General features: G+C 36.4%; 1 protein-coding gene across 4 annotated transcripts in view; it reads right to left on the bottom strand.

The window, feature by feature from the left end:
• The window catches only part of APOO (apolipoprotein O), a 31,772-nt gene that overhangs the window by 7,222 nt on the left and 4,968 nt on the right, over nt 1–19,582 (bottom strand). For all 4 annotated transcript variants that reach the window (XM_021408786.1, XM_021408794.1, XM_021408804.1 and 1 more), the window contains exons 3-7: nt 17,853–17,972; nt 14,396–14,450; nt 13,326–13,421; nt 11,447–11,538; nt 5,349–5,456 (exon numbers count right to left, since the gene is read on the bottom strand). In XM_021408786.1, coding sequence (XP_021264461.1) covers nt 5,349–5,456; nt 11,447–11,538; nt 13,326–13,421; nt 14,396–14,450; nt 17,853–17,972 — 471 coding nt within the window. The remainder of the gene's footprint in view (nt 1–5,348; nt 5,457–11,446; nt 11,539–13,325; nt 13,422–14,395; nt 14,451–17,852; nt 17,973–19,582) is intronic.

Here is a 19,582-nt window from a genome sequence, read left to right as displayed (position 1 = left end):
AGAACAAAGCAAGCTAAGTGGTATAAAGACAAGACAAAGAAAGAACTAACTGACTGAAGAAAATGTTTCTGTTTTTCAGTATATTCCAGCTTACTGGCTAGAACAAAACTTGTGTCTAAGTGATGGTGCAAGGACACAGGCCTTCATCACTTAAAGATGAAACCACTGCAGTACGAGAGCTAACCCTACAGAACAGTACAGATGACAAAAATAGCGAAACCAGAGGCAAAAGAGGAAGGACAAAAAAGGCCGCATTTAATGACAACAATAATCAGATGAGCTGAGTGACAAACAAGAAACTTACAGGTCAGCTGTATTAAACTGGGGCTCTGAAATACAGATGTTTAAGTAGTTTTCTGTAAAGAAGTTATGATCTTTTGCATATAGAGCTACAGTCCTTAAAGTCGAAGCTGTTGCACAAAAATCCTCTAGCCATTATAGTTGGTTTAGCCCTCTGATCGAAGAGCAGGTATGACAGCTGACAAACTCATTGAGAATTAAACAGAGATCCTGAAGCAGGGAAAAAGAAGCTGCAATTCACAGGCTTAACGGTTCAGCTAGCACTGAATGGCAAAGCAAGAAGAAAAGTGTAGAGGAAGGAGATCTTGCATGGATTTTATTGGGCAGAGAAACCAGTTACTTACAAAGACTAAATGGAGCCAATGCAGAGTATAAGCCTTCATATAATTGCAAAACTCCAGTAATGAAAGGTTGATGTTGGCTAAGGCTGCTCAAAAGAGCTCCAAACAGAATTCATCATTCCTAAAAACTGTATAAAATCATAGATATGATTCTCTATAAACTGCAAACTAAGGTAAACAAGGTTTGAAGGACACACTTTTCACTACACGATCACCTTTCCTAAAGACTTACTTACAACTTGGCAACATAAATATTAACAGTAATTTCACTGATTTCTGTGAAATCATTTCTTGTGAGTGAGTAATCAAGTAAGCAAAAAATCTTCAGAAGATAGAACCCTTAAAATACACCTGGCCTACCAATTAGCTGGTTACATTTCTTGTACTGTCTTCTCTGTTTAGGGGAAAGCACAAGGAAGTTGTCCACTTTGTATCAAGGTAATGCACACAGAAGCTAAATAACTACTCCTGGTGTCCTTTTCTAGGAAAATGTTTCATCCTTCTTTAAATAGAAAACATGGACATAGATTGTTACTTATAATTCATAGAACGTATAGTTTTAGTGAGCGCTTCTAACCTGACAACCACTTCCTTCAACACGCCAGCATCAGGATTCCAGAATGCTATACTGCAAATCACATATTCAAAACTACAGACTGACTTGGTCTTTGGAGGAGCTCCAGCCGGCATTTCAAAACATTGCAGCAAAAGGCCCTGGAATTCATCTTTCTTGGCAGAACCTAGTTGATATGACCTCAATTTGGCATAGCTTACCGCCTCATAAAACCTTTAGAAAATTAACATACCACATCTATTTTAATGACCTACTGCTGCACAAACATGGAATTATGCACAGCTGTGGTACCTATGACTATCAAACAGATTATGAGCAGTTTAACAAATTAACACAAGCCAAGAAGAGCCACCCATATATAGTTCGATTATTTGCAAGGATCCTCTATGTAGCAACAAAGAAACTCTAGTGCAAATGTCACAAAAACAAAGAAGTAACATCATTTGCTCAGGCATGGTTTCAGGAAATGAGTTACAACTGCCATGATAAGAATTCAAGAATAACATTTGTATTTGGCTTCACTAGTTAGGAAGCCTAGCTGCCCGCTACACCAATAGGGAAAGAATATACAGAAACAACACGATTCTTTCACCATGTTGTCAAATTAGAGTAGGAAAAAAACCCTGTAGTTCTACAATCTATCCCAGGATGCTTTGTCAACTTTGGTACACGATAGTTAGAAGTATTTATTTCTCTTTCTTGAGATTTCTGTGAAAGTCCTTTTGATGTAATAGCTGATACTGATTTGCTGGATCTCATCAACTGTACAAAAAGTACCTTTTAGCATTAATATAACCACAAAGCATTAGAGATGGACAGAAGTTTTCCTAGGGTAGACTTCCACTCTCATTTTAGTGGTGCAGTGGTGTTTATATGTACCAAAAAAAACCAGAGGTTGTCATTATTAGGTATGGCTGACCACATCATCATAGAACATCACTACACTATCATTAGCAAGCAAACAAAAAAAAAAAACAAAAAAACCCCACAAAAGCATATCTTCTCAACTATGTATTTGATAGTGTTTCACCAACTTGGACCAAAGGAAATTGCCCAGCATACTTTTCCCATCAGAAACACTTTTCAGCCCACGTTCCAGTGACTTCAGAACTGTTGTTCAGCTTCTCTAGAAGTCATAGAGATAACACCCTCTACAACTTCAGAGGACCAAAAAAATATATATATAGAGAGAGAGAGAGAGAAATCAGCTTTTGAAATGAAGGCAGTTTATCTCATCACCAAGTTAACTGGTAACAGTTAACACCAACAATACCTGAGCAGTTAGATGAACTCTAGAAGGAAACTGTTCAATAGCATTTCAATCTTTTGTGCGAATAACATTTTGGAAACCAAGGAGCACGATTTAAAGATTTGTTAAGGAGGAAGAGAAAGAAGTGTGTTTACTTAATCATCTCTCCAATTTTGCATGTTCTTCGTTTTTCCGCTGAGGTAGCAAGTGCTTGAATAAACCTTATAGTAAGATGAAAGCTTCAAAAGTTTTTCCCTTCCAATAACAACCATGTGTTTCCTTTTGAAATCCTAGGACACAATAAAATAAAAAGCTCAGCTAATCCTTACTGATGCTGTCAGTTCGTCTTTCTGAAATATTTTAACGTTGCCTATTTTTTGAGACATTTTTTGATAGACTAGGTTTCAGGAGAGGTGCAATATGATTAACTAACCTTTGCTTATTCAAAGAGTTTCACAAGTGCATTAACTGAAGAGCCTAGGGGCCAATACAGGGTGAGTATCCCCAAGGAAAGTCAGCTGATGACCGCTCTCCTAAGACTTGATAAGATATGTGAGCATTTCTCCAACCCATTTTGCTTGGAGCTAGTCCCACACCTAGACTCACGCATGAAACTCAATCCAATACCTGATACCAACTCAAGTGCAGTTGCCTCTCCGCAATCTATTTCTCTTAGTGGCCATCCTGCTTACTCCTTAAACCTCTGGGTTGCAAATACCTTGTTGCGGTCAGACAGTACTTCTGGTTTCCATTCCCAGAACACCACCATTAAAGCCATACATCATCGTCAATCCAGTATGAACTGTCAACATACTTATCAGTATGAACTGTTACCAGTTCATATTAGGTCCACAGTGAACCACCAAGGCTTTCTGCTGATTCTAAAATGCTTTCAAATCACATTTTAGTTCTGCCATGCTACATTAACTAAAATAAGAGATGGGAAGCAATTTGCTGCTAAGGCAGCAGTTCGTATGAACAGAAGAAGTATAGCTGCTTAGAAATTAAGACTAAAAAAAAAATGCACCGAGTCTAGCAGAGGATTTTAAACCTCAGAAGCTTTGTTACACAGTTGAATTTTTAAGTAGCAGTTAATAAAAATTCCCTGAAAATCCTACAGGCTGTCCTCAAACACATTTTACAAATTGCACAATCATTCAGTCTCTTACACTACAATTCACTGAGCCATCTACATATACATAGTTTCTTTATCTGTATCAGAGGTACAACTACAAGGACAGCCTGCCCCTGAGGGCTAATGGAAACATGCAGTAGATAAAAAACAAACATCGTTAAGATAATTAACTCCAGAAGCTTCAGGCAGCCTATAAATTATGACCTAGATGTTACATAATGTAATGATTTAATAAAACAAGTTCCCCATTCCTCATAAGTCAATTCTAATCTTCAGCTAATATATTTACCAATCACACTGCTCTAATTTTGATTCTCACCCTTTATAGAATGCAAAATGCATTTGAAGGAGTAAAAAGCATCTTATTTCAAATTTTGTGGTTGGGGGGGTTTGCAGACTTGTTACAAATAGTTGCCCTAGTGTAACGATGCCACTGCATGCTGCTCTATCAGACATTACTATCCAGTCACAACACGTAGATCTAATAAAACTAAACAATGACAGAAATACAAAACTAAAATCCTGCAATTCACTGCTGTTGCATTTGATGTTTGACTAACTCTATAGGCAAACTATCAATTCAACATCTAAATAAATAAATCAAAATACTGTACTGTATCACTGATGCTCTGCAGGGGGACTAGGAAAAGCTGCTCTGTAGGGACAATGTGGAAACTTGCTCCATTCTGAAACTAAGCATGCAGACATTCACTTTGTTGTATTACCAACGCTAATTCAAAAACGTTATTTTAGCAAAACTTAACTGCTTGCCAGACTTTGGAACACAAAGCCATTATATTAGCATTTGCTCTATCATCAGACGTAGGTGCTTCTAAGGCAAGACAGCAGTCTTGCTAAATTACTAGTTAGCATAACACAAAATAATCATGTCAAACAAAAAAAAATCCAAGGCAACCTACAGAACAGAAAATGAAGATGAACGTTATTGTAACTAAAAACCACACATACAACTGTTAGCCTGAACCCTGGATATCTGGAAAACAGCAATTTTCATCAATGACTACACACAATACCGCATCATGACACAGATTCAGAACTGATTTGAAATAAATTCGATTTTTATTGGCAGCCTTCTAGATAGAAAACTGGCTAAACCAAAGCTTCCTAAAATAGGTCTGCAAGTACTGAATCAAACACCTATTCAGTTATGACTAAATCCCTAGGAACTGCATATCCCTACAAACTCCCAGATTTTATGACTAGATAGTAAAGTTTAACAGAGCAGTATAGAATGGCATCATCACGCTAAAGCAACTAGAAATGAAAATCAAAAGAAAAAATATCAAAAGGGTAACAAATTAGAAATAAGATTCTATTTTACCTCTTTCAAAGAGGATGTAATGAAAAAAGCAATGTCATTTCAGATTATTAAGATGGAGCTTGTAGAATTCAAGCATCTTTTATTTTAGGTTTAAAGTTTGTTTTTTTCTTAAATAATCAGGATTACAAGACCCTTGATCTCCATTGTTCAGATTATTCCTAACTTTTCTATTAAACACTTAGTAGATGATGCATTAAACAACTACCAAAAGAAAACTTCCAACTACTTTCTGAAATTGAAATAAGCGCAGTATTTTTCCACAGCTTAGAAATACAATATGAAATCTTTGTCTTCAGAAATGAAAGCTGAGTCACAGTAGGTAAAATTATTTCTTTGTTTGAAATGTTCTTTGTCTGTACTGGTAGATTTTCTCCTAATCCAGAAATCAAGTCTCTCAGTCTTCTTACCTTATCACCTTTTTTTCCAGATTTCTTCTTTTTAGGATTATCCTTCCAAAGAGATTCTACAGCAATATATCCCTGAAGACTCCAGTCATACAGCTGGGTACCAGCAACCTTTGAAACAAAAGATATTTGAAAGCATGAGCCTAATAATCTGAGAAATATTGATTTGTTTCTTGTTCACGTGAAAGAAATCCCAGAATCCAAGGCCTTTAACATCTTCCTGTTCATGCTCAGAGAATAAAGCATAAATTAACATCTTGGGGAAAAATAATACATGGGAAGTTAGAAAAGCCAACTTGCTAGAAAAGACTGTTAGAAGACTTCATGAAATATATCTGTATAAAAACGAGTGGAATGATGATGCACGGAAGCAATTCTGGGTTTTATAATCTTAGTACTCTATGTTCAATATATTTAATATATGCTAATTATTTTTTAATTTGTCCATGCCCACTTTAAAGAGAAAAAATTCATTCTTACTTTGTCACTATTTTGCAATTTTATATTTTCACTGTTTTGATAGACAAGTAGGAGTGCTCCCTTGTTTCTTTTTATTTCCAGTTTAGAAGAAGACCTGATTTGCTGAAAGATGGCTGTAACAAATAACAAGTTGTTAAGCCTCAAAACAGAAGACAGCTAACGAAAGACAGTGTTTGCTATATTACACCAACAGGTAATTTTATAACAGGACAAATTCCTAAGTCTAGTAAGAGAATTACCTCCCACCCATTACGTGATATGGAACCATAATAATCACAGATAGCATCCATAGATCCATAGCATCCTAACACCTAAGAGTTTTAGGTTTTTACAGCTCCAGGCTCACATCAGTAGTAACTTTCAGATTAATACCTTTTTCTTATAAAAACAGAAGCAAAAATAGACAGTTTAACCAACTGGACAGATTAAACTAACAATTATATGAAATCGAGAAATGAGAAGGTATCACTCTCTCTCCAACAGCAAAGCTGGAAAACCACCACTATGAGAAGAGGGCAAGAGTACGTGATTTATTCTTGAGTTTCTTCCAGCCTCCAACAATGTGCTGCTCAGTTTCCCTGAGCCAGAGGCAATTTCCATGTGTGTAATGATGCCCAGTGAACATACCTCCTTATGAACTCATCCTGTCTTCTCTTGAGTCACACGCAACTTTTAGCATCCACAGCATCATGTGCTGAGGAGTTCTACCGCTAGGCACATAACACACAAAGAACCACTTTTTGTTTAAACAAGATTAACTACACCAATTGTGCACCATCACTATGACAGATGCGCTCCTGGGCAGAGATCATGGTGCCACCTTTGTATTGCAGCTTGCATAACAAACCGTACTGAGACCTCTAGTTGTGTATTAGGATTTTTGTTTAGTCCTGCATTAGATTTTAGGGAGTGCAAATAGAAACCTGCCCATTCACAAACCGCAAACAAGGATACTTTGCAGTAAGGATCATAGAGTTTTCTTTTTCAGGTGGCAATTAAAATTCCATTCAAATCAGTAACACGAGGATTTGAAATACATTATTAGATCAGCTTATGTCCACAAATGCATGAGGTTCTAAAAAAATCATTGCACTCAAAACCCAGAGGCTTTATGCAGCATCAGTGATCTCCTGCTGTTACATTAAGATCACATTCACCATGCAAGGAGCTTGACATCAACATCTCAGTAAGAAACCCCTCATTCCTAAATCTAGTTTTATCAATTTATAGAGAAAACCAGATGATCTCGATAGTCAGATACAAATCTGCATACACTTTACTAAAGAGGCTACTTTACAGTGAACATCAAGAACTAAATCAAGAATTAAAACAAACTAGAAACCCAAGCGCAAATCAACAACTGCATTTCTAAGCCACAACTAAATTCAAGATGTAGGATGTTTCAAATACCAACAGCTAGTATCTTTGTCATCATTGTTGATGATTACAGCTGTGATTTGATTTCAAACAAGTTGGTACGATGCAGACAGTTTTCCCTATATTTTAAGTTTATAAAGGTCATTAAAAAAACAGTTCTGGGGATGAAGGTGTTTAATCTCCAAAATTCTTCAACACAAGCAACATAGGTATAACCACTCATCTTCTTGTACAGTACTCAGGAGTGTACACTCAAATACTCCAACAAACAAACGGCTGATCTGGAAGGATAATGCAAGGAGCATAAACCTACTAGGACTGGAAGACAACTGCTACAAAACACAGATGCAGGGTTGGGTTTTGGTTGTGGGTTTTTTTTTTTGCTGCAATGCCACTAAGGACACACAGCAATCAACACAAAATGAGAAACAAGAAGTATCCATAAACTATCTCTTGGCCCTGCTTAAAAACACTGAACAGCACAATTTTAAAGTATTCTAACTGTGGGAATCATTTGATTAATTATGAATTATACTAAACAAGAAACTGGCCCTTCATGTTGTTGGAGTAAAGTAGCTACATCATAAGGTACAGCAACCCAAATAGGTTATTTCACCACAGTCAACCAATGCTCCAACACTGTACACACCTCTCGAGAGGCAGGACCCACGCAGAAGCTCACATTTCACATGGGTTGAGAAACAGTTCTAGGGAGACTGTAAGCTCCAAGTTACAAGGTCAATAGGAACATTTCCAATAAATTCTTGATAACCATCTGATACACCCTCTTATGAGCAGAACACTGGGGGTTGTGTTGTACTTTATAACTCTTTCCCATGGAGCAGTTTCAGAGGAAATAAGATAGTACTGCAGTTGCCACCACTATTCTAGGGAGTGGCAGTTCCAATCCAGAAAAGTAAAAGGAACAATAACAGCACGAGCTGTTCATTCAACTAAGTGTTCATTTGAACACTGACAGAGTTCCTTTAAGAGAAGGACATGTTATTCCTACAACCATCTGCAATTCTTAATTTCTGAATAATTTCCAGCTTGTTTGCATTAAGTTATTACATGCTAAAATACCTCTGTTCAGTGCAACAGTGGAAGAAAGTTGATGTGCTAAAATGTGAACAAACAAGTTCAAAAGTCAGACTGACTTGTTTTCCACAGCGCCTCTGAAATAGTCTGAAAGTGACCTTGGGCTATGAGTAGCCATATTCAGCACTGCTGCAGCACCGTCTACGTATCCTAAGGCCAAATGTACATGTGAACACACTTCCATCTTCTAATTCCATGTAAGACCATAAGCATATAATAAGTACAGGATATTCAGTACAGGATGTTCTGTACTTATCAAGAGGAATTACAGTTAGCAATTCTTTACCAAAACTGCATGCTAAACCAAACTGATAATCTGCTGCCTTTTCTGCTGTATGTTGCTAATGAAGTAGTCACAGTACAATTTTTACATGCCTCTTTTATTCTGTAGCGAACATGGATCAATTGGTCCTAACTCCTCCTTTTCAATCCATAGTCTCCATAATTGTGTCACGCTCTCAGTTGTGTCAGTACAGCTGTTTATGCCTTACAGAATAAACTGGACAAGGGAAGAGATATACATTCAAAAGAAAAACAAATATTTTGTTTGTTCACAAGGAAATAAACTTCTGTATTAGTAAGTTTTCCTTTCAAGAAGCAAGCAAGCATAAATGGAACTTGAGAAGTTCTAATACCAGGGAAAAAAAAATAATAATTCTTATGACAAAGAGACCGATCAAAGTAATTTGATAATGGAAAGTTTTCCAGTTGGAAGATAAATCATACTTAATACAAAACATTTTGAAATGCATTATGGTTAGCTGGAAAGCAATGCAGCCCTTACACACTAGTTAAAGTTCCACTAGAACAAAATAAACTTAATATTAAATTTGCTTCCCTTACCACATATACATCTTGACCAGCTGTTTCAAGTTATACAAATGAAAATAATGCTAACAGTGAGGAAATAAATCCCTTACAAATTTGTGATTTGTTAGAATGGTTACTGAAGGACGGAAGAAAACCAAACCCAAACACCAAGGCCGCGCATTTCTTCCATCTCCAGAGATACAGTGTCTGAAAACGACATATGACTAACACTGTGCTCTGTCACTACGACTTCAGTTTCCAACTTACACATTTTAGCTAAAGTAAAAAGATTTCTTCCAGCTGTATCAAACACTGTACGCCTCAACTGTAGACGTACTTTGCTGTGCTTATTTCGAGCTCTCCAATGAAAAGTGATTAAGGTAGGAAGTACTTCTTACCTAAAAAAAAAAAATGGCCAAATCCAGAAGTTTACCAAATGAAAGCAACTACACCTCTGCAAATGAAAAAAAATCGGTGATGAAAGACTCAAATGCAGAAGAAACAAAATATAAAGAACAGATTAAAAAACTTAAATTTTAAGTTGCAGAATATTTGCTATAGTCCTCTATTAACCTGGCACATAAGCTTAGTGCTGCAGGCACCTATTTTAGTCTTACAGAATTTTTTTTTCACATGCCTATGAAACTTTTCAAAATAATTACTAGGGGAATAAGCATTTCCAATTTCAGATTAAAGCATACAAATGATAGATAGCAAGGCGTGATACGCTTAAAACTTTGCTTCTTTAAGAAAAACACGTGTGAGGTTAGAGGAACCAAAACAGTGTATCTAGGCTATCACTCTCTCCACAGAAGTTTTCAAACTCTTACATCTAGTGCCCTGACCAAGTCAACAAAGCTAAACCCATTCCAATCAAGCTCCAGGCTTAGAGTCCCTCACTGGATTTTTTTGTTATACAAGTTGAACTAAGAACCGTGAACTGATCAAAGTGCAACCGTGCACTTCAAAGTTATGATAAAATAAACAAGGTATTGTGAAGCTGTTAGCAGCAAATCCACGGTTAAGACTGAGCTGAGCTTCTTTAAAAACAGTAACATCAGTTTGATCACCATTTAATCATTTCCCACTTCACTGTTTGGAAGACAAATAGAATTTCAAGTTTCACAACAGAAATATCTAAGCTTCTTAAATTTTAGAGTCTTTTTCCCGCCACTTGTACAATTTTCACTCTCTGTGGATGAGTCAGCAGACCTATATGTATTTACAGCATCTGAATCCTGGAAGCATTAAAAACGAATTCCTCCCAAGATCAGCATACCACCATGCTGACAAAGTACAAATGCTGTATTTGAACTGTCCTTAAGTCAATGACCTTCCAGTTTTCAAGCCATATGTTCTTGACAACATCATACTTTAATCCTGATATATCAGCATCATACACAAGCAAATTTATCAAAGCCTAAAATTACAAATATTTCTGATACACTGAAGTATATGCACTTTTGTGGATTTGAAAAAAAAAAGAATTGGATGTAGAACTGAGGAATCTGCCAGTACGGTCAAGACTGTGTAGACAACAAGGCATAAGATGAACAGGGACTGTCAGTAATTGTCACTTCAGTTTTCTTCCCTCCTCCCACCCCAGGAAACGCACGGTAAATGTAAGTTAGAATGACATGCAAGTGCCTGAAACAACAAATGCATCACCAGAGAAGGCACTCAGTAAGCAGCAGAATTCTTACCTTATTTCAGAACGTGCATAGTATCTTTCTTCAAACTCTATCCAGCAAAACCTAATTAATGATGCTTATCTCAAAATGTTGTTCATGCAATTTCTCTACAGAATCTCCTTTTACTTTTTTTTTTCTTTTAAATCCTGTTTTCATTTGTTCTCAAGACATTTCAGGCTTCCTTGTAACTGAACATGCAAACCGCATGTAGTGAGCTTATTTATATTAATTTATAATTACTTGAGGTTCAGGATTCAGAAAGGAAGCTATGAACCTCAAACCGAAGACCACAGATTTTCAAAAACAAAACAAAGTCACTGAAAGAAATGGAATCGTAGAGTGGCTTAGGTCGGAAAGGACCTTAAAGCCCATCCAGTTCCAACACCTACCAAGGGCAGGTCTGCCACCCACTCGATCAGGCTGCCCAGGGACTCAGTCACCCTGGCCCTGAACACCTCCAGGGATGAGCACCCACAAAATGCCTGCCCTTCCTTCAGTCCAGACCACATGTTCTTTGATCAAACTATTATTTTGTTTAGTGCCAAGCATGCTGACAGGACCTCTAAGAAAACAGATTAATTTGAATGTAGGAAGCAATAATTCCAAGTAAAAGACACTTCTCCAAAGAAAGGTATAGTCACTGACCTTTGCAATAGCAACTGCTTGTTGAGGATAATACATGGAAGCACCAATACTCATGAAACCTGCAGGATACACCAACTTCTTTATTTTTGATCCTGTTTCACAATTAAAAAAAACATTTTAGAATATACGTTCACAGACAACTGAGTGGCCCTACTCAACTTGTACTTATAATATAACAATTATATAAATTATATAGAGTTCAGTATATCTTCTGTTTAGTCTGACCAGTTTCTTTATAAACATAGTTATCCTCATCAGTAACTTAAAAAAAATCTTCTTACTGGAACATTAACATCTTTTCATAGTGAAAATTACCTTACAACTAAATTTACTGTAGTAATACACAATTTATTTGGGAAATAATTAATAGAGCGCAAACCACAGTTAAGAGATACTTAGGAGAATTATACCAACTGATATTCTTTTCTAAACAGAAAGGAAAAGCTCAGGCAAAGAAAGATTAGGTCAGCATTTTTTCCCCAATATATCACACAGAACAAGAGAAGTTCTACTACAACGTTTTTTAAGTTACCTTGATTCACAAGAACTTATACTTCCATAACTGTTCTTAGGAATAAGTTTCCTTGTTTCACTACAGCAATTCACAAAGAATTTGAAAGTATTTTTAAATACAAGTCTAAATAATATAACTGCCTAAAAAGTTCATCCTTTATCACAGCTGGCCATAGGCTGTGTATCTTGGCCTGCCAGTGAGACAACTGTGTACCAGTTAATCAGTCACACAGCACAGTTTAACAAGGAATGCAGATGGGAGCAGGCACAGGAACAAAGCAAGTAGTAAAGCAGAAAAAAAGGGAAATGGGGTCACAGAAGAGACATACTGGAGTTAGGATTCAGTAATTCTGTTCCTCATAGAACAGCTTGTTCTATGTACACAGTCATATATGCTTCTAATAACAGTTGGTATTTTTAGTTATAAGTAGATAAAAATTAACTCAGATATTTGTACTATAAGGGATCTTTAGTTTTATTAAACTTAGGACCTTCTTATCTTTCAGATTCGGTCCCAATACTGCTTTTACTTTTTTCCATGATTTTCATGTTTTTCATAATTCTGCTACAGTCAAGTGGAAACTGATATCATTCATAATCGTGTAACTCAAGAAGCAGGAGTTTGAAAATTTTAGATGGGTTAAGACAGGCCTCGATTTTCATGAAAACACACACACTAGGAAAAAAAGCATTATTAAACATTTTGAGGCGTACATATATGAATGTATATATTCATAGAATCATTTCCATTTCTGAATAGCCAAGCATACGCTTTTGTTTCTTTAACACACACGGAGGCTGCTAAGGTGTCATTTTATCCAAAGCAAGTCCTCCTTAGTGTTTAAATTCTGCAACTTCCTAGTTCCATTACCAAAAAGTATTTTTCTCACTGCTTGAAGAATATTTCACTACAAATACAAAATATTTGTTCATAGTTAATAGTTCTTAAAATAACATTGATTTCTGTGAAAGTATAAACATATTAGTTTCTTCAACTTGTGCAACAAAGCTAACTCCATACCTTTCTACAGTAACATACGTATGTGATCAAGAACTAAAATTAAAAAGATTTTTTGGCTAAGAAAAAAGTAAATTCCTCTCCTACTTTTCCTATATTAAGCTAGAATTGAAACGGATCAAAGGCTAGAGTCCAGCAACAAATACAGTATTCATAAAATTAATTAATGGTTATATACCCCTTTTACAAGAAGGTTCTTTATAATTGGAGGAAGTGTACAAGCATGTTTCTACAGTGTTAGGTCAGATCTTATGCGTCACAGTTAGAAATCAGTAACAAGAAAGAATCCCACAGATAAATGTTTTGTCCCAAATTTTACCATAAGCAGTTCAAAAGGTTCCCACTAACCTCTGGCAAGAAACAATCCAAGAATTCCAGCAAAACCTATCACACCGAGCCTTGGATAAAATCCAGCAGGGGGGTTTTGCAGAAATTCACAGCCCTCTGAAAAGAAGTCAGAGCACAGTGCATTAATGTAATGTGAAAGAGTTTTTGTGATAAGAAGTCATCAATACATGCTGGCAATTGTTACGAAACATAGAGTTATCAAAACACATTTAACTATCATGCACATTTTAGATCTGCTGGCATAAAATTCAAAGCCTTTGAGATCTTCTCTAGTGACACATGAATGAAAATGAATATTGTATTGTATTTACCAATTTTCATAGAAGATTTTGCCTTTGCTACTGGGCCATCTGCTTTGCTTTGCTCTTTGCATGTTGATTATAACCTTTTCAAATTAATGTTTAAAATCCTTTGCAAAATAGATTATAGCATTTATGTGATAACAAGTTTTTGTTTCAGAGAAACACCGTACAAAAAACAAATCACAGATCAAAGGAAGAACACAGCAAAAACAAAGCTCACTCTAAGATGGGAGTTCAATGGAAGATGGAAAACCTGCCATTAAAGGAGATCAAGAGACTGAGACTGATGAATTCAGGAAGGAAAAAGAGGTGCAGTATCTGAAAGGAGTCCTAGACAGCATCCACACTCAGTCTCGATGAGACTAGATATGAAAGGATGCTTCCAAAACAGAAATGAATAAGTTATCTTGAATTAATTCAAAATTCTTTGGAGATTCAAGGAAATAAACTAATATGAGGTAAATTTCAGTTACTGGGTTGAGTCAACCAAATGTTAATATATTATGCTTGGTTTTGGCTGGGAATAATTTGTCAGTCTTTTCTTCCTTATATGTCGTTCTTAATGACATTAATTATGATAGATGCAGGTCTCAGACTTCACTTGGTTTAGAAAAGGAAATTTAAATTGATATAGTGCGCACAGAAAAGTAGTCTCAAACAGATTAAGAAAATCATACACAATGATTCTTAATGAAATTCCCTTCTGACAGAAGATACAGTACAGTCCTACATTTTAAACTGCTAGTTAAGAAAACTAAACTGATTTACCTCTACCATGCTCAACAGCTTTTTCTAACTTGGGCATAGCTTTGGCATAAAGATCCTAAAAAAAAAAAAAAAAAAGAAAAGAACGGTAAATAGATACCAGTTAAGTGAAACACTATCTACAGATTTTCACTGACCTGACACAAAAGAAAAAAAAAGAACAAAAAAGTGTTGGGTCCCTAACAGAGCCTCATGGTTAAACTACCTATAATGCATTTGTAATTTTGGACCTGTAAAACCTACCTGGAGATCTTTTTAATCAATAAAAAAGAGAAATGAAGAAAAAAAAAGGGCACTGCTTTATACTAATACACAAAATCAGCAAAGAAACCAAGGAAAAACGGAACATTTCACAGTTTCAATTTTACCCATCTTAAGAAAGTGACTTATTTTTATTCCCACTTCCCCATTCAATTACGGGGTTACGCTAGCATACCTCTTTTTCCCTCCAAGTGATCTTTGGATAGAGATTAAACCTAACACCTCAAAATGCAGGAGTCTACTTCAATATTTCACTGATTTCCTGATTGTGTATCCGAGTTATTTTCAGAGATTAATTCAGGTTTCTCAGTATATTTAGTCACTGCAAAAGTCCTTGAGTAAATGCAAAGGAGGCAAGTACAACACTGCAACAAACTCTTTCCTAGTGCTCTACAGGGGGAGACGCGGCTCATTTTGCAAGGCAATACATTCCTCTTCAAGAAACCATATCTAGCAAAAATGGATTTTTGAGGTGACTTGGAAAAAGAGATGCTAGTACATCGTCCTAAGTAGACTGAAGTGTACAGTATCAAAACAAGGATTTTTCTTGGACTGAAAATATACAAGATATAACAGACATGCAGATATAACATATATATGCAGAATTCACATCATCTTTTATCGAATCACAAAAAAAACTGAGTAAGAGTAGCCTTGCTAATTGTTATTAAGCAAATAATCCTTAACGAGTTAGACAGTATAAGACTATTCATTAATTAGGGAACTAGTTCATTAACATGTATGCCCAAAGCTAAAGAACAAAATGGTCTTAGAGCTCAAGTGGTGCTGCATCTGTGGAGAAGTAAAAGCATTTGTTTGAGATACTGCACACAGATATCATCTTTAGAACTTCCATTTATTCACTGCCAACAGTGACCTAACAAAAACTTGTGACAAAAAAAATGCTAGCATGTGACACACAACAAACTTAAATGGGTGTTGTCATTAAAAGCCAGTGAGGGAAACAACCAACCAACAAACAGCCACCTCTCTAAGGACCTCACAGGCTAAGTAACTCTGATTTATCACAGCTCACACAAAACCAGTTCATTTCTACATCTGTGTTTTGAATTGAGTTTCCAATAGGGTTAAGCAAGTACTTTTAGAAAAGTAAAATTACGAATGTAATCAATATCCTCAGTATTCCGGGTTGTGTTTTTAAAAACAACTGTGAGACAAGTAAAATATGATTTTCTTTAGCATATCTGGGGTAAAAACCCACATTATCTCTGACTACGATTAAGCAAGCAAGACAATCCCAGGCCCACACGGGCTACATGCTCTCTTCATAGAATGAGTCAGTAAACCACTGCCAGGAAATGGTTTGTTGTGTGTAAACAGAACAGCACGTTTTATGTACATGACCACCATCCAGACAAAAAAAAAGGGGCAAATAAGATGACACCAGGCCGGTGAGACACGAAGTAACGTTCAGAGCTGACGAGCAATCAATCCCATCAGCAAACTCATCTCAAATTTCATCCCAGTTAGAATTACCCAGGCAACCAAACAGGGAATTAGAGGTCAGAACTCTAACTATATTACAGAAAATTGCCCATCGTCTTCAAAACTGAAGTTAGTACTTCAGTTCTAAAGTGCTGATGATGGCACTTTAGAAACACACCACTAGATTGAGTAACTGAGTATTTCTGCAAAACATTTTGGTACCATTAATGGTTAGCACCACAACACAGAACTTGTAGGCAGGAAGCACACCCCGATCTGAACATTTTGGCTATTCATACAGAACAGGAAAAACAGTTTGCAGCTTAACAAGAGGATTCACAACTGCCAGTTTGCAAAGCAGAGAAACACATACAGCTGCCAACAGGCAACCAGATGACAAGGATGCCCTTGCTTCAGAAGTAAGCTTCAATACTCCCTGCGTCAGGAGAGAGTGAGAAAGCCATCATATAGCTCAGTACTCTAACATCAATAACCTAGACCTTGACTACAAAGATCCTGACTATCATGTATGCTCTGATGACTATTTAACAGCATGACTGTTTATTATAAACATATCTAACTAAAATATATGCACAAGTTTTAGGGTAAGGCCCAGAGGCCAGGTTTGCCACCTAGTAACAGCTAGTGAATTTTTGCTCTTCTGGAGAGCCACGTTCCTGCTCTTAACATTCTAGTTCAGTAAACACTGATTTAAGATTTTTTCCTTTTTTTTTTTTTTTTTTTTGCTTTTACACGGTTGTAACATGTCACTGTTGCTATGAAGACAATTCAGCACAGCTGCCTGCAAAACACACTGCTTGACAATTTATGGCATTCTCCTTGAGCATGCAAAATACAAATTTAATCATTCTGCTGTCCTCTTGAGTCACAGGACAGTACCAAATCCAGATATGCTACATCTTGTTACATGTTTATGTATTGTTTATGATAACATAAACTTTCAGGCTTCTATATAAGAGAATGGGCTGCTAATGAATTGGGCTAAGCAAAACATTCATGTTTTATTAGCAAATCTAAAGGCCTGCTTACAAAAGAGCAAACATGACTTTATATTATTAATGTACTCAAACAGATTTTTGGTCAAAAGGATTAGTTTTCAGTATCTAGTTTTATCACTGAGGGCACCTCAAAAACTTTTGTAACGCTCTCTCCACAGAAAGTTTCCTTTACAGGTAATGGTATCCTAAGAAAAAAAACCAATCATTTTATAAACATTAGAAGGTAAACTAAAAAAAAAAAAACAACTCCAAAACAGTAAGTTTTTCCTGTTGTGAATAAATAAATAAAGCTTAGGAGAAGATGCGTTTGTGGAGACATCAGCACTTTTAACAACTGCAACTGATTCTTAGTTTATGAAGTTGATCATCAACCTCTCAAGTAACTCTGTTCACTGATAATTACTTTATGAAAGTTAACTGTGTAAAGAATACTACAGACAGTAATTCTAAGCTTTAGTTAGTTAATTTTTTGGAATGACAGAAGAGTGTGAAAAAGTAGGGGTTTAATTCAGTAAATTAACAAAAAAAATAGCTTTTGTGTAAAAAGGGGTAAACACGAGCTAGCTTGTGGAAAATAATAGGTGATGGATGCTTTTTGGAAAAATGCTTGCCTACCTGTTATTTTCTTCCTAAAAATGCTTTGCTGCTATCTATTAATTCTGTGCCTAAAACCAAAACCCAACCTCGACCCTTACACCCAAACCACTACTAGATGCAACACAAAACCATTATACCTGACACCAGGTTGTGTATGGCTCCATGGCATGCCGTAACTGTGAAACCCCCTCCTCCAATTGGGTTTGTGGATTCTCCACATATTTAGTCTCACGAGCTGGAGAGGAGTAGAGTGACAGCTGTGAATATTAGCAAACAAGAGGTTAAAAACAAAGGTATAACTGTGTAAATAAGTTTTCAGGGTACGAGCAGTCAAACCAGAGAACTTCTAATGTGGTGCTTACCATATGAACAATGCACAATAAAAATTCAGGTACAGCTTTGAGACAACCATTATGAACAAAGTTTAATTATACATTGTGATGAAGATGACTTCTAATTGCTATGCAATTCATCCATACTTGCTATATGATTCCAGTCACAGGTTATAAATTTAATATTGAACTAGTTAATACGAATACAAAACATAATTGTGAAAAATGTTTCTGGTCTTAATCAGCACTTCTGGTTGCCAGTTAATATACACTGAAATCACAGTTGATCATGTTCTATATTTGCACAAGCCATCATTAAAGAGTTTAAGTTGTTTCTAACACAGGTAACATCCAATACAAATTTGGCTATTACTGAGCAGGAAAATGGTGCTACATCCCAATGTTGCAGTCATTAATCACATCAACTGTCAGAATTAATAGCACCATGCAGCTGAGCAAATAGAAACTGTAACACCCACCTGAAGAGCAGTGAGCATCCTCACATGGTAGATACAAAAACAGCCTTTAGAGTTTTGCATCACAGTGTACTTAATACAATCACCTTAACACATTAAAGAATGTAGCATTCCATTAAAAGACCAAAGTCTACACTGCCCAGATATAAAGTTCAGATCAACATAAAAGCCATTTCTAGTGGTTTATACACTGCACTGATGTTTACAGTAAAATATTTTTATTTTATTCCACATTTACTTTGGTAGTTTATTCTCAGCTAATGTTGAGAAGAACAGCTAGCATCATTTCAAGCTGGAAAACAATGCTATCTCTATCATAATTTTTAAAAAATTCTGCTAACCTTAGTAAGATACAATCTGACAACTTGTGCAGTTGGGTTTCCCGTAATATTTTAAAAGACAAACATCTTAAGTTTCATTTCCCCAGGAAACGTGGTCATCTCTTGCTATCACACTCAAAATCATTATAACTTTGACCCCGACAGACTCCCTAACGGACGTGCCTGACACTAGAACAGAAGCCTCAGGGAGAATGAAATGCCCATACATTTTATGAAACTGGACAGCTGACTAGTTTGAAATGAACATACACTGAACGCTCGGAACAGCGGCCAGAAACCCACTGCTGCACATACAGCAGCAGAGCAGATCGACAAGCCCATGATTCAGCACACAGGTAAATTTCAGCCGGCTGCGTCATCACTGCCTCACACCAGTGGTGGCACGGGCACACAGAGGCCCAGTTACGGTTACCTCACCAACGTGAAGTCAGGAGGCGGCTTCAACACCTGCTCCTCTCAAACTACCTACGGGGGCTGCTGATGCAGACACATGCAGAAGACCTATGTACACACAAAAATAGGTTTCATTTTGTTTCACTGCTCACGTAACACTCGAGCTCGGGTTGAAGTACTTCAAATTTTAAGGTAACCATAAAGCCATATTTGGTTACGAACTACAAAAATAAATCTTTTCAATGCTGCAGCCTGTTCCAAGCCTACGCAACAATGCCAGCAAGTCATTACACTACAGCTTAACGGGGTGTTCTAGACATCTCCT

This window comes from Numida meleagris, chromosome 1 (assembly GCF_002078875.1).
Source record: "Numida meleagris isolate 19003 breed g44 Domestic line chromosome 1, NumMel1.0, whole genome shotgun sequence".
In the NCBI taxonomy this organism is placed as follows: Eukaryota; Metazoa; Chordata; class Aves; order Galliformes; family Numididae; genus Numida; species Numida meleagris.
This window is presented reverse-complemented; position numbering and strand designations above follow the sequence as displayed.